This window comes from Poecilia reticulata, chromosome 13, assembly GCF_904066995.2.
Source record: "Poecilia reticulata chromosome 13, P_reticulata-male-v2, whole genome shotgun sequence".
Lineage (NCBI taxonomy): Eukaryota > Metazoa > Chordata > Actinopteri > Cyprinodontiformes > Poeciliidae > Poecilia > Poecilia reticulata.
In genome coordinates, this window is record NC_088842.1 from 21,294,591 (window position 1) to 21,313,414 (window position 18,824).

An 18,824-nucleotide genomic window follows, 5' to 3' on the forward strand; every position below is an offset into this window, starting at 1 on the left:
CTGCAGAAATACAAACTTTGAAGGCAACAGTGGCTTAGAGAAAAACACAATTGAATCTTTGTGCTCCATAACAATCTGACCTGATCCATTGTTTTTGTGACAAACAAAACCTCTGTGCTGCCCCGCAGTTCACTGAGTTTGAGCACAGCGGCATTTAAAGAAAGAACACAACAGTTTAACTTTTTCCCTTCATTGTGTTGTATTTTGCAGAAAAAAAACTACGACTGCACAGTTTCAGTGGCAGTTGGAGCTCAGGGTTGAAGGAAGATGAATTCGCTTCTCAAATGGCTGCTTTCTCCAGTGGATCTTTTCAGGAAGTCACAACACATTTGTCTGATATCTGCTCAGGCAGGAACAGTGTGTTTAATAAAGACATCCTGGTTCTACTTGTCTGGACAAATTATACACAACCCAAAGCTTCCCTCAACTTTGAATTAATTACATCTTACTACTGGGTCACCACATAAAAGCAATCCATTACCTTTCAAGTTCTGTGCTCACGTTTTCTGCACTGCAGCAAATCCATGCTCAAATGCAGAGTGGCACGCTTTTGCATTGAACCCCCTCGAAACAAGTAGAATACATTTTTTGTGATTACAGAGGTAATCACAAAAGTTACACGTGTGGAGTAACTTTCTTGTTGTATTGTTCTCTCTTGAATTTGGGTCAGAACTTTGGCTAGGCCGTCCTACCACATGCTTATGCTTCATTTAAGCTATTACTTTGTAGATCTGCTCCATAATCCTTCTGGAAGGTGAACTTCCACTCCACGCTCAAATCTTTTCCAGCCTCTTAGCAGATTTTCTGTGGGGCTTCTCCTCGACTGATCACCCTCGTTGATAAAGATAAGCAGCCCACAGCGTGACGTTGCCACCACCATGTTTTATGACGATCATCATATGCTCAGGCTGATTTGTTAATTTTCCTCACAGTATTTTGCATGCATGTATACAACCATTCAATTCCATTTTCCATTTTCCATATTCCATTTTGGCCTCGTTTGATCTGTTCTGGCTTGTGGCAAAAAGCAAACAGGATTTCTTGCAGGTTTTATTTTTTATTTTTTAACATCGGCTTTTTTTTTGACTCGCTTCAAAAATAAAACCATATCTATGGTGTGCACAACTAATAACTGTGTTGACAGATTTTGCAACCGAGGTTAAGGATCTTTGCAGCTCCTCTAGATTTGGCCAGAGATATTGTTTTGTTTCACAGCCCTGCTTTAAGCTTATCTATAACATTATTTCTGACCTGTCTGCACTGCTTCTTGTTCTTCATGCTGTTTATTTGATAATGTTAGAATCCATTACAATATTTTAAACTGTGTTTCAGTTTCATTCCTCTTCACAGCTATGTTCTACTTTGTGTCAGTCTGTCACATAAAACCCCAGAAATATGCAATCAGTCAGGAAATCAAACCTCTTATTCAAAATGTTTTTGTAACATCTTATGAATGAAACATCTTCTGGATGTCAGATTTTGTCTGTCAAGACACGTTTTATGTTGCAAAAGTCTTTGATCCTTGAGAAAACAAAAGAAAGACAAGGTAACAGAACATGTTTGGGTATGTCTGCTCCTTTACTCCTGTGGGAAATGCAGCCCCCACCCCTCCGGTGGCAGCAGTTTGGCAAACAGTCTAATTACACAACCCTGCCATTGTTAGCAACTTCTGAAGCCAAAATTTCTCTAGGAATCTATAAGGAACATTTTTACTTCTCCTCTTGTTTTTAATCTGCCTACCTTGCTTTGATGAATAGACATCTATAATAGCAGCAAACTTAAGTTTACTTAATTTGAGCACATTTAATAATTATTTGACAATGTCAAGCATTTTTCACAGCAGCTATTTTTGGCTTTGATTTCAGGTGTGCAGTCTCTTTCCTTGAACCTGAGCTTTTCAAATTGTGCTATTAAATTATATACGTATGCATGCAGTTTTAAAGCTTTCAGCCACTTGGTATCTTTACTGGATTTGAACTAGTCAGTTAACAGGGAGACTGTCCAAGAGAGAACTGTAAAAAAAAAAAAAAAGATTTTCAGCTGTGCATTGTAACATGTGGAAGCAAAAATGTTTTTGAACTTATGCCTCCAGCCTGATTTCAAAATATTTCTTTGTCTAGTTTTTTTTTTTTGTTTTATTAGTCCAGGCACGTAATAGTTGTGTAAACCTGGATCATAAAAGATTTCTACCTGTAGCAATCCGATCCAAAAACTTGCTGGACTTGTGTTGCCTAAACTGGCCCATGCAGAGCAAAGGTGTAAACGGCAAATCTGAGGAAAAAAAAAACTGAAAAAAGGAACTGAGCAAAAAATAGGGAAGTGAAAATCTTATGATAAACAGGATCAGTGTTAATGTCAGTCAAGTTTTAGGAGGTAACAACTGAGGTGTTTGTAGACTATAACATCCAGAAATAACGGCATCTTTATCCAAATCTCCCCTGCAGTTTGTGTTTTGCATTGCATCTCTGTTTGGGGTGGTAACTGGTTATTATAGGCTAAAAAGGAAGTGACCAAATTGTGCTCAGATCCAGAAAATAGGATGGATTCATGTCAAGAATTGTATTGTATGAAAATGTATCAATTAGTAATTGGTGAGAGCCAAACATCTGCAATTTACAAATCGCAAAAGATGATCTAAACATAGTATTTTATTTAATAAGTTTAGCTGATTTTTGTGATATTTAGTTCTGGTTGGGTGAGATCAGCTGCATGGCTGAGGCACACAGGAGAGGAAAAATAACTGAGCAGTCACGCATAGATTCTCAGACAAAGTTATTTACACTTGAAATCAGGACATTGAGATCTCTAACCAACGCTATTTTTAGAAAGCTGTTAACCGAAACTTCCTTGTTTATTTTCATGCCCAAGCAGTTTATTCATTGTTTGCCTGAAGATCATTCCATTACCACGAGCATTTTTAATTATTTGCAAGAGGAAAAATCCTGTCAGTGTCTGTTATCTGCTACAAGTTTGAGTTAGGTGAGGTTGAAGCTCGAACAAGAAATGTTGAATGAAAACTGAAAAGAATACATGATCCCATAGCAAGCAGTTTACCTGAGGAACAAACTGCCTTGAGAAAATTGGAGTAAGTGTAAACTAAAAAGGGTCTCTATGAAGCTTTATTTTTTATTTTTTTGTTTAATGTTAAAAGAAACCAATCCCATTCTAAAGGCTGCTGGGTTCTGGTTTCTTGGCTTTAAACAAGCCATTGTTTTAAAAGAGAGACATAAAAAATAAAAAAATCACACAAACATCTGGAAGTATTTTGAGCATAGGATCAGTATTCTGAAGGCGTTCTGTCAGGCCTACACTGACTACAGGAGAATTGCAGTTACAGTCAAACATACTGAAGAAAACTGCAAGGATTCAGGCTTTGTCAACACGTTTAATATCTGAAACCCTTATTTTCAGGATGCAACAAGTACACCTACATTCTGATGCAATAGCCGAAAACCCCTTGGATCAGCTTGTTGTTTTGGCAGATTCTGAGAGCTTAGAAGAAAGAAAAAGAACAAATTTCCTCATCCTTACAAAGCAAACACTGTACTCATTGCCAAGGACACACAGGATGCCTGTTAGCTGCTGTGTCTGATATCCACCTAACCCCCCCCCCCTCTCCCCCCAGTTTTCCCTTTTCTCTGCTGGTCTTCCCAATCACTTTGCCAAGACACCGTGTGTAGTCCAGTATGATAACCAGCAGAACCTCAAGTCTCACATCACTATACAGCGTTTCTTTAAACACAATTTAAAACAACTCTGCTGAGATCCGAGTTTCTTGCCGTGCCTCACACCACCAGAAAACCACACCCTGGTGTGATTCAAACCTCTGCAGACACGAAATCACACAGTGCTGGAACTCCAGGAAAATGTTGACTTCAGTGCAGACAGTCCCACATTTTCCAAACCGTGGTTTTATTTTGAACTTGTGTTTTTTTTTCCTCAGTCAAGTCGCCTAGCGATTGTTGCCCGTTTGGACGTGACACGGGATATGAATCAGACGAGTCACTGAGTTCACAGTGTGAGAGGGGTCAATTTATTACACATAAGATTTACATATTAATATGGTTATGTACAGTTTACTTACATTCATACAAATATAGATCTTTAAACTAAAACGTTTTCAGTAAAGTGGACAGTTTGAAGGCAGATTCCAGTCTCCACAAGCGTTCTTGAGACCGATTCTCCTCTTAATGCAAAAGGAATATCAAGGCAAGTTCACACATGTGCATCAACACACAAAACAAAAATAACTTGTATACAGAAAATGTGATAAACTGTTAGTGGTCCAATTTCACTAAAGAGCATGAGAGTAAATCAAGGCTTACTTTTGGTCAACTACTTCTGACCTTGTTTACTCCTGCTGTGCTATCTCAGTGGAAAAAAGGGTAAGATCAATAAGAACAGTGGCGAAGTAATGAAAAGGTCAGAGAACATGGACTTTAAACAAAGCAAAAAAGTTTTGGTCATTAAATCTAGAGTATTTGTTGGGGAAAAATACAAAAGGCAGCTTGTGAGGCTTGAAATAAATGCTACACAGTTTAAAGTGTTACAATTTAAAAAAAACATTAAGATTTGAAATAATTCATTTTAACAGGATGTTTGAGAAAGTGCCAGAGCTTTGAGCATGCAACCTGTTCAATTTTGAGATTTGACTGAATTCTGGTCAAAGTTGAAATAAAATTAGACTTAAAAAAAAAAAAAGCTGGAATCATTTGATTGATTAATTTGTTGGAGAAGAAACAGATTCAATTAGGATGCAGTATATTCACGGGCCGGTTCCCAATTTTCTCCTGCAAAACCAGCACTTGAAAGTCACGACTGAATTTGGAGGGTGTTTGTTAAATTAATGTTCAAGTTATCTTGCGTAACATCTGTGTTTGAATTTTTCGCACAAATACTAGGCTTTGTAGTAGCTTAACACGAGGTTATCAAACTGATCTTATGCTGACGGTGCCTACTGCAGGGTTTAGTCAAAGTCTTGAAATAGACTGCAACTGTTATATTACATTCAATAACGTACATTCATTTAGAGGAAGGTCTTCATCCAAAGTGACTTACAATGTGGTGTTTAGTAGTTTAACAGTTCAGCATGTAAACTGGAATAATTGGGAACCAAAACATCAACCTCAACCAGCAGAGTGACACCTGACTGAACTTACTTATCAGTCAGATCCTGTAAATTTGCCCGGGTCACAGTACAAACAAGGAACAACATTGTTCGTTGTAAGGATAGAACACCACCGCTGATCTTTTTTTTTTTCTTAATTTTAAAGATTTTTATACAATAGATATCCCAAAACACTGTGCATTGCTGCTTTAAGGCTCAACAGGGTAAGACGAAAAGCGGACAACCTTTCAGACATTACCTATTGTAGATTAAACCAACCAGAAAGATTAAGCTAAAATAACTGCTAAGCTAAACCAAGATAAGATATTAAGGTCTGGTGGTAACTTCAATCAAATGATGCATTCAATTTGTCCTCGGATGTCAGGATTTCTGAGTTGTAAATACCAAATTCAGACCCAACATGGCTGTTGGGAACAGAAGATATTTTGAAAGTAGCAGGAACAAAAAGGTGTATTTCCACTTTGGATGTTTTATATTTTACCAGTAGTGTATGATTTGCATTTGTGTGTTTATTTTGTTTTGAAAGGCATAGAATAAAGAGAAATGCGTTTGTATGTCTTGTATTGCTTATAGCGGCCAGCCTGGTTTTTGGCTTCTAGCTAGAATAGGTTAGCTCCATTATTGTGACAAAAATAATTTAAGTTCTGAAATCCGAGGTAAATTGAACACAGCATATAGAAAAACAAAATGTCTAGTCAAGTTCAAAATCGTCCCCCTCACCCAGACATTCAAAGTCTTATGAGAACTCATAGTGGTTAAATGGTAACAATGTCCATCAATTTCTGACTAGTATAAGTACAATATTAAAGAAAATACCACATTAGGACTAAGTTCAAGTAGATCTTAAGACCATGAAGTGAAAGATGTGACTCCAACATGTTAAAATGAATTCATGGTGGGGTTTTTTTATGAGTTTAAAATGTGAAATGTATTAAATCACTGAAGAAGTTGGCCTGCCCTGTTAAAATACAGCAAGCATTATAAAGTGTCCAGAGTTTTTTCAAAGCTACATAAAAATGATAAGGTATGATCCACAGTATCACCAAGGAACAGATTTAACTGAGCGAGAGCGACTCAGACTGTTTTACATATCAGAGCAGACGAGCCTCAGCCCTGCAGTCGTGAATGATAGGAGTGGTTCATTTCCTGAGGCCCGGTCTCACAACACAATGCCGTCTACGTTACAGTGCAGCTCCTCGTTATGCTGGACCTGCCCCATCTGACGGTGGAACTGTCCCTGTTTTTGCGTCCTCCAGCAGTGGATGCTTTGTCCGAGAGTGATACTCTTGATGCTGGGAAGGTGGCTCAACATGTTAGTTGGCAAAGAAGTCACACCAGAGCCAGACAAGTTGAGCTCCTGCAGAGAGTCTAGTCCACAGAAGACTGCAGGGCTTAGATTCTTAAGTTTTGAGTTATTCGAGAGGTCCAGAACCTGCAGGTTCTGAAGATCGCTGAAGCTATGCGGCTCAATTTCATGAAGTTCATCGAGGCCACTGAGGGATAAATACACCAAATCTTTCAGCTGAGCAAAGGCTCCCTTCTTGATTTTTAGGATTGGGTTAGCGTCCAGATTTAGGTACCTCAGCGGAAGTCCCGCCATGCTCGGTACGTTAACCAGCTGGTTCACTGACAAATTGACATTCTGAATATGTAAAGCTCTTCCATGCAAGGTGGCAGAGACTGACACAAGCTTGTTATGGGACAGATCCACGGTGACTGGTTCACCGTTCACTTTAGCAGCGAACACAGCCATGTCAAACTCCTGGAAACTGTTGTGACTGAGGTCCACCTCGGCTAGAGGGAGGCCAGAGAAAGAGCTTGGAGACAGACTCTCCAGATTGTTGTAGCTCAGATCCAAACTCTCCAGGTATCGCAGCTTGGACAATGCACTGGGGCTAACCTGGGAATCAGACAAGAGGACAGATATACAGTAAATATGGGGAAGAAAAATTTTCTAATGTTCCTGCATCTAAATATTTTATATATATATATATATATATATATATTTGTGTTTTTGATCAAGATGGACAACTTTTTTTAAATATCTAAATTGCCATTTACGATTTCAAATAGGATTCAAGTAGGTTATACAATAATTAACAATTGTCTTTTTCATAACAGCATGTAGAGGTGACAAGATGTTAAAATGACTGCAAAGTGGCAGAAAAACTCCACTAAATAAGACAGGCAACTAAAATTTACTCATGAGTGTCTGTCATAATAACAGTCTTCATAATATGCAATCTCAAGTCACTTCATGTCACAAATGGATCAGTTATATTGAATTAATCCAAATTTAGGTCAAATATGTCCTGTTCACTCCAACAGTCAGATCCAATAACATGCAGCCCAATTTTATCTTACTTATAGAAGAGTACGAAGTGGTCATATATCATATAATATACTGACCATTTGAGCCCAGTAGGTAAAACGTTACCCAAGGAAGCCCATCAGGATGAATTGAGTTTTTCCACTAGCAAGCATGTAGCAACAATGAAGAGCAACCAATTCCTTCCTACAGGAGGAAATCTCCAGCAGAACCAGACTTAAGAGGTGAAAATTACAGAAAGCCAAAGAGTTAATATTAAATACTTAAAATTACCTTTGACTGTTAAATACGCTAAGACTAGCATGTTTGCTCTCTTACTGATAAGTCTGCTCGTAAAATTTCTTGATGCAATTCCGTTTGTGTGCAATTAAAACTCCTTCTTTATTCAAATTTAATGGCTGTCGTTTCAGCTGCTCTCTTCACAGACTGCTGTCTGAGTGCAGCACACAGAGCAGGTCACATGACACAGAGAGCTGCAGCAATCAACACAGTCTCTCTTTAAAATCGGTGTGAAAAGTTGAAAACATTTGCATTATGTACTAAAAATTACTATGACGCAAATCATGTAAAACTGTGTTGCCTGGAGTACAAATACAATGCATGGGACTGCATCAGTCCATTCTCAGTTTTTGTACTCTATAAAAATGTTTAATAAGAAAAGCTACGTCATTTTTTTATGTAATTTTGAAAATGCTAAAAATGTCAAATTAATTGATCAATAAAGGCCGCTATTAATAAGAATTTTTTGTTTTTTAAATTTCAAACACTAAACAAAAAATATGCTGCATAGAGTAACTATTATAAATACAATTTGAAGTTTGTCGAACCACCAACCGTAGTAATTTTGTTGCTGCTGAGGTCCAAACTAATTAGCGTGGTGTAGCCTGGACCGGCTAACATGGCATCGCTGAGAGGGCCCATATCATTGGACGACAGGTCCAGGTGAGCGGTGTCCAAAGGGATGGCAATGGGCATGGAGACGCTGGGGCCCATGCCTCTGCAGTCCACCCTGGTCAGGCTGAAGCTGTCGAACAGCCCGAAGCTTTCCACCTCACAGTGACAGCTGGGGTGGCAGTTCCTGACCGCACCGGACTGGACAGCGAGCAGCAGCGACAGGCTGACCCACAAGAGCAGTGCCATTATGCTCTGAAGAGAAAGACAGTGAATAAATTACATGTGGGACCTTTTCAAAAGAGCCTCACATATATTTATACCAGAAACACCATCACTCACTAAAAAAAACTGCACAGCTTCGATTAGATCAGAACAGCTTGTTCAAACAAACCACAGCTGTTCAGTAACTTTAGATTTTCTGTGGGATCTACAAATGCTATATGCAAGGCTTTTGTAAAATAAAATAATAATTAAAAAAAAAAGACTTAAAGCTTTTATTTGTGTAAATGGAGGAGTCCCATTTTTCCTCCTTATCCGCCTCCCAACGGGTGCGACCTAATTTCTCTGATCAATGAGTTCATTTGCACATTCTAGGTCTACGCACTACAATGAGCACAAAGTTCAGATTTAAGGGTATTGTAAATTTTTCTTTTATTGTAAAACTAGAAAAAAAAAAAAAAACGGATTGCACAAATGTAACATTATGCAAATAGAAATTTAAAAATCATAAAAATAACTAAAGCAAACTATCATACCCTTCTCCTGCTGGTGCTCTGTCCATCTGAAAAGAGCTCACTCATGCAGCTCCCCTTAAGTAACCTTTGCACACACACACACACACACACACATGCGCAAGTATAATACTGGACAGAGGTTGAAAGTTGTGTAACATGTAAATATGCACAGTCACTTTTAGGTCAACTGGGTGGTGATACAGCAGAGAACGCACGTTAAAAAGACACGTTCCACAGTTCTACTGCATCACAGCTGCATGACAATTTACATTACAGCTTTTAATTGAATCATGCGAGACCAGGTTGCAATTATCATTCCGTCTCCAGCCCACCACTACCACTGAGAAAACTGCAGGATTTTTACTTGTTCTTGTCCTGAAAGCCTTAAAGTACTCCATCTTCAAAACAACCACTCTCACTTCCTCAGTAGAGTAACGGCTTGTTTCGTCTTTCCAAAACAAACATAAAAATTAATGCTGCTCAGGTTACAATTGTTATCAGAAATATGTCAAAGGTGAGGTGTGCTTGCCTCATCTTATGTAAGACGCCCCGGTCATTTAGGAGCATTGTGTTGCACAGACTGGTTTTTAAGTGCCTTGCCTTTAATCCCTTCACCTTTGTGCAGCCTTGCTTTAGACCATTTATCTCCATCCCGCCTTGACTCACATAAAGGCTTATTACAACTTCAGCAAGACACTTATCTATGAGAAAAGTGTGTTGAGGTGTGCTCTACATGAAGGTTTACGTCACTGCAGGTGCAGTGTTTGACCGAACAGAAATGGATTAACTCTAGGAAAGTAAAAAATAACCGAATATGTGGCAAAATGAGACAAAAATTTTGTTTATTTTCTCACTCTTCAATTTTTCAGATGAAATAAATTTTATATTTGACAAAGAAATTTTGTTTTCCATTGATGCATGGTATATCAACACCAACATCGGTATCAACTAATATTAACAGCTAATATTTAAAGTAATTTCTTAACATATTGATCCAATGAATAAAACTAGACTAATATTAACAGTCGCTATTTATTTCTATGTTTTGGCCATTTGTTTCCAGAAGGGGAGGAGAGGAGGTTGGTCATGCGACAGTGCAGGACTGTGTCGAGTTTAACTGAAGCTGTATGGTCGCTTTCTTTTCCAAGGCGTCAAATATATCAGCCTGAATTTTAATGTCGGTGCATCCCTAACATTTCTATAGAAAGTGTATATTGAGGGGAAACAAAGCTATCCAAGTGACCCTGGCTTCAGTCATCCATTTGAAATTGTGAAACATAAGCAAAGCAAACACAGATTAAAGTGTGTAAGGGAGTAAATGCGTTTATTACAGTACTATAACTGATCATAATAATTACGCTGGTCTTCAAGGATGGTGAACTTTAGTACTGTTTTCTTCATTCTCCTTCACCCTGAGTGAAGGTTGAACTTTTCTGACCTTGCGTTCCCCCACAGATCCTCGGCAGTAAATCCCACATAAACTCGAACTCCCTTCAAGAGGAACAGATTCTACTGGTGCAATTAGCCTTGAGCGACAACAGGATGAAACACCCCCCCCCCGGGTAGGAAACCAGCAAAGGGTTGCGAACACACCCTCAGACAACTTCACAAGTCTCTTTGTGGCTTTATTATTCAAGCGAAAGCAGCAAAGCAACATCTGTTGGCTCCTAAAAACTTTTTATTTATTCATTTTACCTAAAGTTGGAGTTATTTTTAAATCTCAACTGATCATCTCACAACTACATGCAAAGTTTAGAAGTCATCAGCGTAGTAATCTGACAATTAAAGTATATCATCGGTTAGATCAGATTAAGTGTGTCAGAAGTCACAGCAGTGTTACATTTGTGCTATTGGTGTTTAAAGTATTTTCCCCCCGCAAGGGGAAAACACAGATAAGGGTTTTCTCTTATCTAAAGCCAAAAGATTCCCCATCAGCTGCCTCCTTTATTTCTGTGACAATGTGGTGATGGTTAAAGATAAAGAACCCAGCGCCCATCTAGAGCAGGGTGCAGAGAGGAGCTTCAAACCCAGACGTCTGTTTGACTCTTTCATTTGCACCTACTTTAACACTTATCCGGCGCTCGGTTTCTTCATCAACCATCTTCAGCGCTCTGATGCATCCTCTGTGTCACCGGGACCGCTCCGTCCCAATTTAATCTTCAAGTTGAAGGCATGATGAGTGTGTAATTAGAAGATGGATGCCACCCTAATCCCTTTAACCCAAATGAATGCATGAAGCGGAGGAGACGGCAGGGATTTTAAATTAACTCCCCGGTTCTCGAGTGTTTTGAAACAATTAAGAATGGAAAGCCTCATCCTGAAAGATGAATGCTCTCTGTAAACTCACAGGCAAGGGGACTCATCATACTCAAACTTTATACCAATCCTTTCTTATAAAAATTAGATGCAGTACTAATCTTAATACTGTGCTATTGGTGTTTAAAGAGAAACTTTTTAGATTGAAACTGTGAAAAGTTATGGTAGTTGTTAAATTTACTGAGGAACTTCATGGGTCCTTTAGGGAACATTCTCTGAAGGTTCCCATATGATTATGCAGTGAAATGTGAAGATAACCTTCAGGAAAGCTGCAGGGCACATTTCCTGAAGGTTTTCTAATGGCTAGAGTGAGACTTGAAGTTCGCCTTAAGATAAACAATACGTAGACCTTGAAAGTTCATAGAAAGTCAACATGTAAAAGGTTAAAACTAAAATGAAACTTCCTGAAGGTTACAAAATTTGCCATTCTTTCTAAGTTGTACACATTAGTTTTAGTAAGTTCAAGCATAAAAACCAAATGGCTGTGAGGCCTGCCAGGGCTTCTGGAACTGCGTTAGTGATCTTCGTGTTGGTTTTCCCACCGCCTCTGGAACGTTACGATTGCATAACAGTTGGTCGATAGCCAACTGAGCCACATAACTGCCAGTGACATTGCCCAACAACAGCAATAAAGATGGTGGGTAATATACAGAGAGAAGTGCTTGATGTACATCTTTGGATCAACTATCGCTGCAGAGCTGGATAACATGATACAAGATTTAGTAGGACAAAGTTAGGATGACCTCAAAAGTCTAAAAGCAACTATAAGGACTGAGTAGTTACCGTACAGCTATTCAAGTAATCAAAATACCAATTGGTTATTAGCACTAGCTGCTCTGGTCTAAAACCACATTATGCTAGGTAGCTACTCTGTGTACTAATTATAATTTTTTTAAAATTAATGAAAGCAGAATGCCACTGTAGAGTTAAGGAAGAAAAAAAACTGTGCCAACTGAAAAATATTCTCTGAAGCAGCCATCAACTGATGAAATGTACCTTTCTTCCAACTCAGAAAATGGTTTAAAATGAAAGGGTACACCATGTATTTATTATGTAATAAATTCAGTTTACTAGAGTAGCTTTGTCCCTGCTTGTACAGACAGTAAAAATGAAAAAAAAGTCAACAAAGTACTAAAGTAATGAAGACAGATCATAAACTGGTCGGGTTATTTAGTAGTAAACAGTCTGTTCAAGTGCAGCAGGTCTGTCCAGAAGTTAGCCTGTTGTAATTAACAATTGATCAATTGAAATGACCTTCATAATTTCCAGTGATTAATATTTTTTGAAGGGCACTTTTCTTTAGAGACATCATAATTAATTTTATTTATGACTTCAATTGTAAGTGGATTTTATTTCCATTTTATTTATTGTTTTCTGGTTGCTTTGTTTTATTTTGGATATTTAAAATCTCTTACAGTTCCAGTGTTGAGTGTTCTGTACAAAATTAATGTTTATTGGTCTTTGAGAGGGAAAACTTGCATTATATTATCAATGTATTGCTTGAAAATGGTCTCAATAATTGCTGGAACAATTTATCATCAAGCAAAATTTGTTATGGTGACATGCCTAAATCAGAAGTAAATTTTGCTTTACTTTATGCGAGCACAGTTCCGTTATATTTAGTTGCTATAAGTACACTGACTTATTTTATACAAGCTGTTACAAAACGACCCAATGAAATTGCTGTCGTCTCATTATTTCCAAAAAAAAATCCCCCTTCACGACACGGGGTCAGCACATGCTAAAATCAGTTTTAATTGTGGAACATTGGTCTCATCATTAAAGAAGATTGTACTTCCACGCTCCTCTGTGGTAAGCCCAGCAGTTGGCCTAACCACAAGCAAACTCTTCACTCTAGATCCAAACGTCAGATCTGAAGTTTCTTTACGGGCCTAATTAAGTGTAAGTAAACTCCCGCAGCTGTGTCTGCATCAGCCCACAGCGAACCAGCACGCCGCTGGCCCGGTGCGTTAAACAGGGGAGGCGGGTACGAGCGCGGGCACCTCGGGAGATCAAATTTCCTGCAGCCCGTACGTGGCAAAGCTCTGGGATCTGAAACATCTCCAGCCACCATATCCTAGGCATGTTTCTCCTCTCGGTACTGTTACTGTGAGCCCCGCCCCCCTCCATAGCTGTCATCGCAGCTGCGCGTCCTCTCCGCCCTGCGCGTGCATCACAACTCTTCAATCAGATCAAAAAAGTTGCATTTTCCCCTCTTTCGTCGTCTGTTTTCTCTGTGATGCAATGATTTCAGCGTGGTCAGCCCTGTCGGGACAACCAGCGGTGATTGCTGAGGCAAAGGGGCAGGGGGGGGGGGGGGGGGGGGGGCAGGGGGGTACGTGAAATCTGATCTAACCAGAAGTCCCGCTGCGTTCCTGCCTCCGAGACCACAATGCTCTCACAGCTGCGGAGAATTATCACACTCTTCCAGGGCGAAATTCCCCCAAATAAAAACACGGCGGCACTTTTTCTCAACTTCTAACGTCATAAACTCTATTCGGAAAACTTACTTTGGTGTCTTTTGATCCTGACACAGTCGGCGCTCTTGGACTCTTCTCACTTCACCGCTCCCATTAGCACTCCCGTGTCGTGGTGGTTCGTCTCTCTTCTGGTCCTCATCTGCTCTAATGGTTCTCCTCTGGGTGTTCTTAGTTGTAATAAACTGTCACAGCCTGGAAACACTCGGAGGCACTGCTCTGTTCCCATCCCACGAAGCCCTGCCTGCTCTTAGCTTGGTTTTTATTTAACTGTAAAGCAAGCTTTAGGGCCAAACAACAGCACTTCCGGAGAAGGATTTTCAAACTAAAAGGTTTTAAATTCAATTTGAAACAAATGAACTTGAAGAAATTTGATTTAGAGAGTGAGTTTTGTTTTTGCAATGAGGTTATAACCTTCAAGAAAGTAGTTTATAATCCGGGAAATCTTAATGCAACATATTTTTCCAAAATTGGTAGTAAGTAGCGGTCCCATTTCTCACTCCCTTTCAACTGTCGGTATGTTTTTATTTTTAAAGCTCAGCTCGTAAAACATCCGGTCTTTGTCCAGCGTTCTTGAGATGTCGCTGCCTTCTTGCGCCCCCTTGTGGAAATGTCTCAGAAAAAAACGCGTTGCGCAACCAAAGCGGCAGTTTGTTTTTTCCCCCCCAAGTTAACTTCTCTGATTGAAGTGATAAGAAATAATGTGAACGGAAACAGACTTTTTCTGTGGCTGCGCTGCCTTCTCGGTAATTCTAATTCTTAAGTTCACACAAAATCAGCCTAGATATACTTGCTTTGATATGCTCTGCAACTGTTATGACTACTCTGCAGACTACAAAATAATAGTTATGGTTATGACTACAGCAAACATTACTCATAGTACCCAGTGAACATAGTCAGACAACAACTTCTAGCGGTTCTGTGTTACTTCAGCACACTCTTTAAGGGTAAAGGCCTCAAATTCAGAAATATTCTTCTGTTTATGCGTCTTGATAAAAAACAAAAAGTGCAGGGACCCTTTTTATAAAATTTTCCCAAAGGGTGGAGGAGATTTTAATGTAGTTTAGTGCATTTCTTTGATCAGAAGTACAGTTCTCACAAATGTTAATTTGATGTCCTTAACATTTAGTCATTTGTGTTCATCGCAGAATCAGTTCCTCGTTTATTCTTAGAGAATGAGAATGCCTACACACATACATCAATTGTTTCCATACATTTCTCTATTGGTTTTGAACATGTTTTTGTGTTTATGTTATGTCCCTCAAAATCATATATTCTTTTGAGTGCTAAGTAGTCATTCCCTGCACAACTTAAAGTCCTCATTTCATTGATCGAGTCATTACATAAAAATATGTTAAACAGGTGATCAAACCTGTAATAATGTATTTTTTTTTATCCTTTTTTATTTCTATGTCACCCAAATTGAACAGTTTCTCTACTAATGTAACAAGTCAGCGACGGGCCGGGAGGCGGGGCCAATGACCGGGCTCCTCACGTGCTGGAAACTGTTGAGCGGAGGCCGCGGTTCTCGTTTCATTTTTTACCCAGGAAGCACATTGGCTAAACCGTGAGTCAAACAGTCACTGGGACTGACTACTATATATTCCATTGAGGGACAGTAACTTTATCATTACATACACCTTTCTGAACAGGCGAGGGCGCACTTTCTACATCTTTAATCAGACATTAAAGAGACTTGAAACCAGTCCTCCCTACCTGGCACCTTCAGACCCGGGCACCCATCCGAGCCTCCCCATATCTCCGCGCCTGACTCTCTCTCAGGTGAACCTCACCTTTCACTGATGTGAAGGAGTGTGTGTGTGTGTGTGTGTGAATCATTAGTTGTAATCAATGATGAACCACCAGAGTGACATAGTGTGTACCACTTGATTTTGGATGTGCAAGAATGATTTTCAGTACTCTGTTGTATCTTCCAATTCAGTTCCATTATGGCTGCAGTGTTGCTTTTAACTGTTCACAGATTCACCCAAAGAATGTTTCTTGCATATATCAAAAACAATTTTCACAACATTGCTTTTTCACATTGCTGTGAACAAATAAGATTTGTAAAGAGTATTCATCCATCCATTCATTGTCTTCTGCTTATTCCAATAGACGGTAAGGTCGGCAGCCAAAGTAGAGAAGTCTTTGACTTCCCTCTCTTCAGCTGCTTGGACCATCTCCTCCTGAGGAGTGCCAAGTCGTTCCCAGGCCAGCTGAGCTCTTCTGTCATGTCCTGGGTCCCCCTCTAGGTCTCCTCCTGGTGGGATATTTCCAGAACACCTGAGGGTGGAAACTTGGAGGCATCCTCACCAAATGCCTGAGCCACCTCAACTGGCTCCTCTCAATGTGGAGAAGTATTTGCTCTACTCTGAGCCCTGCCCAGATCACTCCATCTCTAAAGGAGAGTCTGAAAACCCTGTGGATGAACTCATTTTGACCATTTATAGCTGCAATCTTGTTATTTCGGTCAAAACCTAGAATAGAGTATTCATAGACGGACGGACGGACAGATATAGATGCAGTAATTTAACCATGAGGAGGCTCTACCAAGTATTGAAAGTATTGAAGTGAACATACTTTTTAGAAGCGTCACATTTGTACTTAAAACATCCTCTTTTGATTAGTCTAATGTAATATTTTAATTTGCTTACCAGTAAGACATAGTCTTTAAAATTGCAAATAAAAATAAAATAAAAGCTTGAAACATTTTTCTGTGTGTAATGAATCTCTATGAAATGAGATGACTGGCAAGAAACATTGCACTTTTAGGGAATATTCAAATTTTCTATGTGGTAATATAAGTATGTTCGGTATACTCACTTCTTCAACATTAGTCACAGATGTTCACCTGTGTCACTGTCCGCTAGGTGGCAGTAGATGTAAAGCTATCATCACTAATGTGTTACTGAATGACAGAGAGGATTTACAGAGGCCTCAGACTTGGAGGCTTAAGATAAATGTGTAATCCATAACAGCCAATTTCCAGACACAATCTTGCTACCAAATTTTCTATTTAAATCAAAATTAAACAAAGTTTAGGAGTAATAATTATTCACCATTGACAGTTGCAAAAAACAAACAATAAAGACAAAATTATTTATAAACCTACTTGAATTTTGTTCCTCTCTTTTGTTCAGAGTAATATTATATTATATTATATTATATTATAGGGCTGCACAGTGGCGCAGTTGGTAGAGATGTTGCCTTGCAGCAAGAAGGTTCTGGGTTCAATTCCCTGCCCCGGTCTTTCTGCATGGAGTTTGCATGTTCTCCCTGTGCATGCATGGGTTTTCTCTGGGTACCCTGGTTTCCTCCCACAGTCCAAAAACATGACTGTCAGGTTAATTGGTCTGTCTAAATTGTCCCTAGGTGTGAGTGTGTGTTTGCATGGTTGTTTGTCCTGTTTGTCTCTGTGTTGCCCTGCGACAGACTGGCGACCTGTCCAGGGTGAACCCCGCCTCTCGCCTGGAACATTAGCTGGAGATAGGCACCAGCAACCCTCCCGACCCCACTAAGGGACAAGGGTGTTAGAAGATGGATATTATATTATATTACAAAAAATCAAAGGTCTGTTCTAAGCAAATTGTCTGAAAAGCACAACTGTTTGAAAAGGACAAAAGCACCTAAAAATGCAATATTCCCTGCATCTCTATTTAGCATTCACAAATTTATTCCTTTCTATTCAAACCTTGCTCTGCTTTATGGGCATGTTTAATAATTCATTTTCTTCCCATTCACCCATATTTTCCTTTGCTGTTTTTCTTCATAAGATAAAATGATCTGTGATTTTTCTTATGGAGTATCCATATATATTTTTATACATTTTAAACTATTTTCTTCTGCCAGAGGTTGATCACTTTTAGATATCCTTCTGCATTTGCTCAGGAGCAGCACCGTGTTGTGTTTTGTTCTCTGCTCACTCTGTACGACATTGCGCTGTCATCACTTCTATCCTCTATTCCTGGATGCGGGACATGGTTGTCAAGGTGTTACGTTTAAGAGGCTCTTCAGCTTATGTGGGATGTAGGTCATCAAAGGTGGCTTCACTTTACACCTAAAAGCTTTTATATGACAAATAATATTGCATATTATTAATATTTTCTGTTTTGAATAAAAGAAAAAGCATTAGTTTAATAGTCATATATTTCAGATGTACATAAAGAAAATTTTTAAAATATTTGAATACCTTAGAGACAGGGGTGGGTCAGTCTTTCTCTATCTCACTCACACAGACAGCTGTAACCTGATGTTTGTTGGAATCACCTCTGACTTATTTCCATCTTCCTGTCTCCTAACGATCATTACTATTTAGTTTTAATGTCCCTTTTTTGATCCCATTTTTAAAAAATTCTTTCAACCAGCCTTTGTTTTGTCCTTAATTTGCTTATCGCATGATAAACAACTCCTCACATTGGGCTGACTGATTTTTAAAAAGGATTCTAAAAAATCTGACGCAGGCAAAACACAGCAGGGCTCTGGGAATTATGGGGATGGCCCCTTTGTTAGCTCTAATCACTCCCTCTCTACCAGGAAACAAATTCATTTGATGTGTGGGACCCACTGTACTGTGGGCATATTAAGCCAATTAAATCACAGTGCTGCCGGCTTGGTGCACTGTGGCTGACGTTTGTTTCCATGGCGAGAAACATGATCCCTCAATCCTTACACATTACAGTTGTTTATGAAGTAAATGACGTGCTTTACAAGGCTATTCATACCCCTTGAACTTTGCATTTTTCCATGTTACAACTACAAGCATCAACAGAAAATGTGTGAACCCACGAAAAATTTGGTCGTGCTATGGGAAGGTTCCTTCATCAGGGATGGTAAAACTGGTATGATGGAGGGATGTATGGAGCTAAATATAGAACTGTCCAGGAAAACAAAATTTATCAAAGATCTGAAACAGAGGGGAGGTTCAACCTCCAGCAGAATCCATCCTT

The 18,824-nt window shown here is 39.2% G+C and overlaps 1 protein-coding gene across 1 annotated transcript; it reads right to left on the reverse strand.

Annotated features, from left to right (window-relative positions):
* Positions 1-4,010: 4,010 nt before the first annotated feature.
* Positions 4,011-14,158, reverse strand: tsku (tsukushi small leucine rich proteoglycan homolog (Xenopus laevis)). Its single transcript, XM_008425998.3, has 3 exons — positions 13,912-14,158; positions 8,292-8,603; positions 4,011-7,028 (listed from the first exon to the last, which is right to left on the reverse strand). Exons 2-3 carry the CDS (start codon positions 8,595-8,597, stop codon positions 6,288-6,290), a joined length of 1,047 nt encoding a protein of 348 aa, XP_008424220.1. The 5' UTR covers positions 8,598-8,603; positions 13,912-14,158; the 3' UTR covers positions 4,011-6,287.
* Between the last annotated feature and the right edge of the window lie 4,666 nt (positions 14,159-18,824).

Excerpts from the sequence above, each read along its gene's own strand:
- tsku (XM_008425998.3), bottom strand. The coding sequence starts at position 8,597 with ATGGCACTGCTCTTGTGGGTCAGCCTGTCGCTGCTGCTCGCTGTCCAG. Across the intron at positions 7,029-8,291 it reads GCAGCAACAAAATTACTACG|GTTAGCCCCAGTGCATTGTC; the intron begins GTTGGTGGTTCG and ends TCTGATTCCCAG.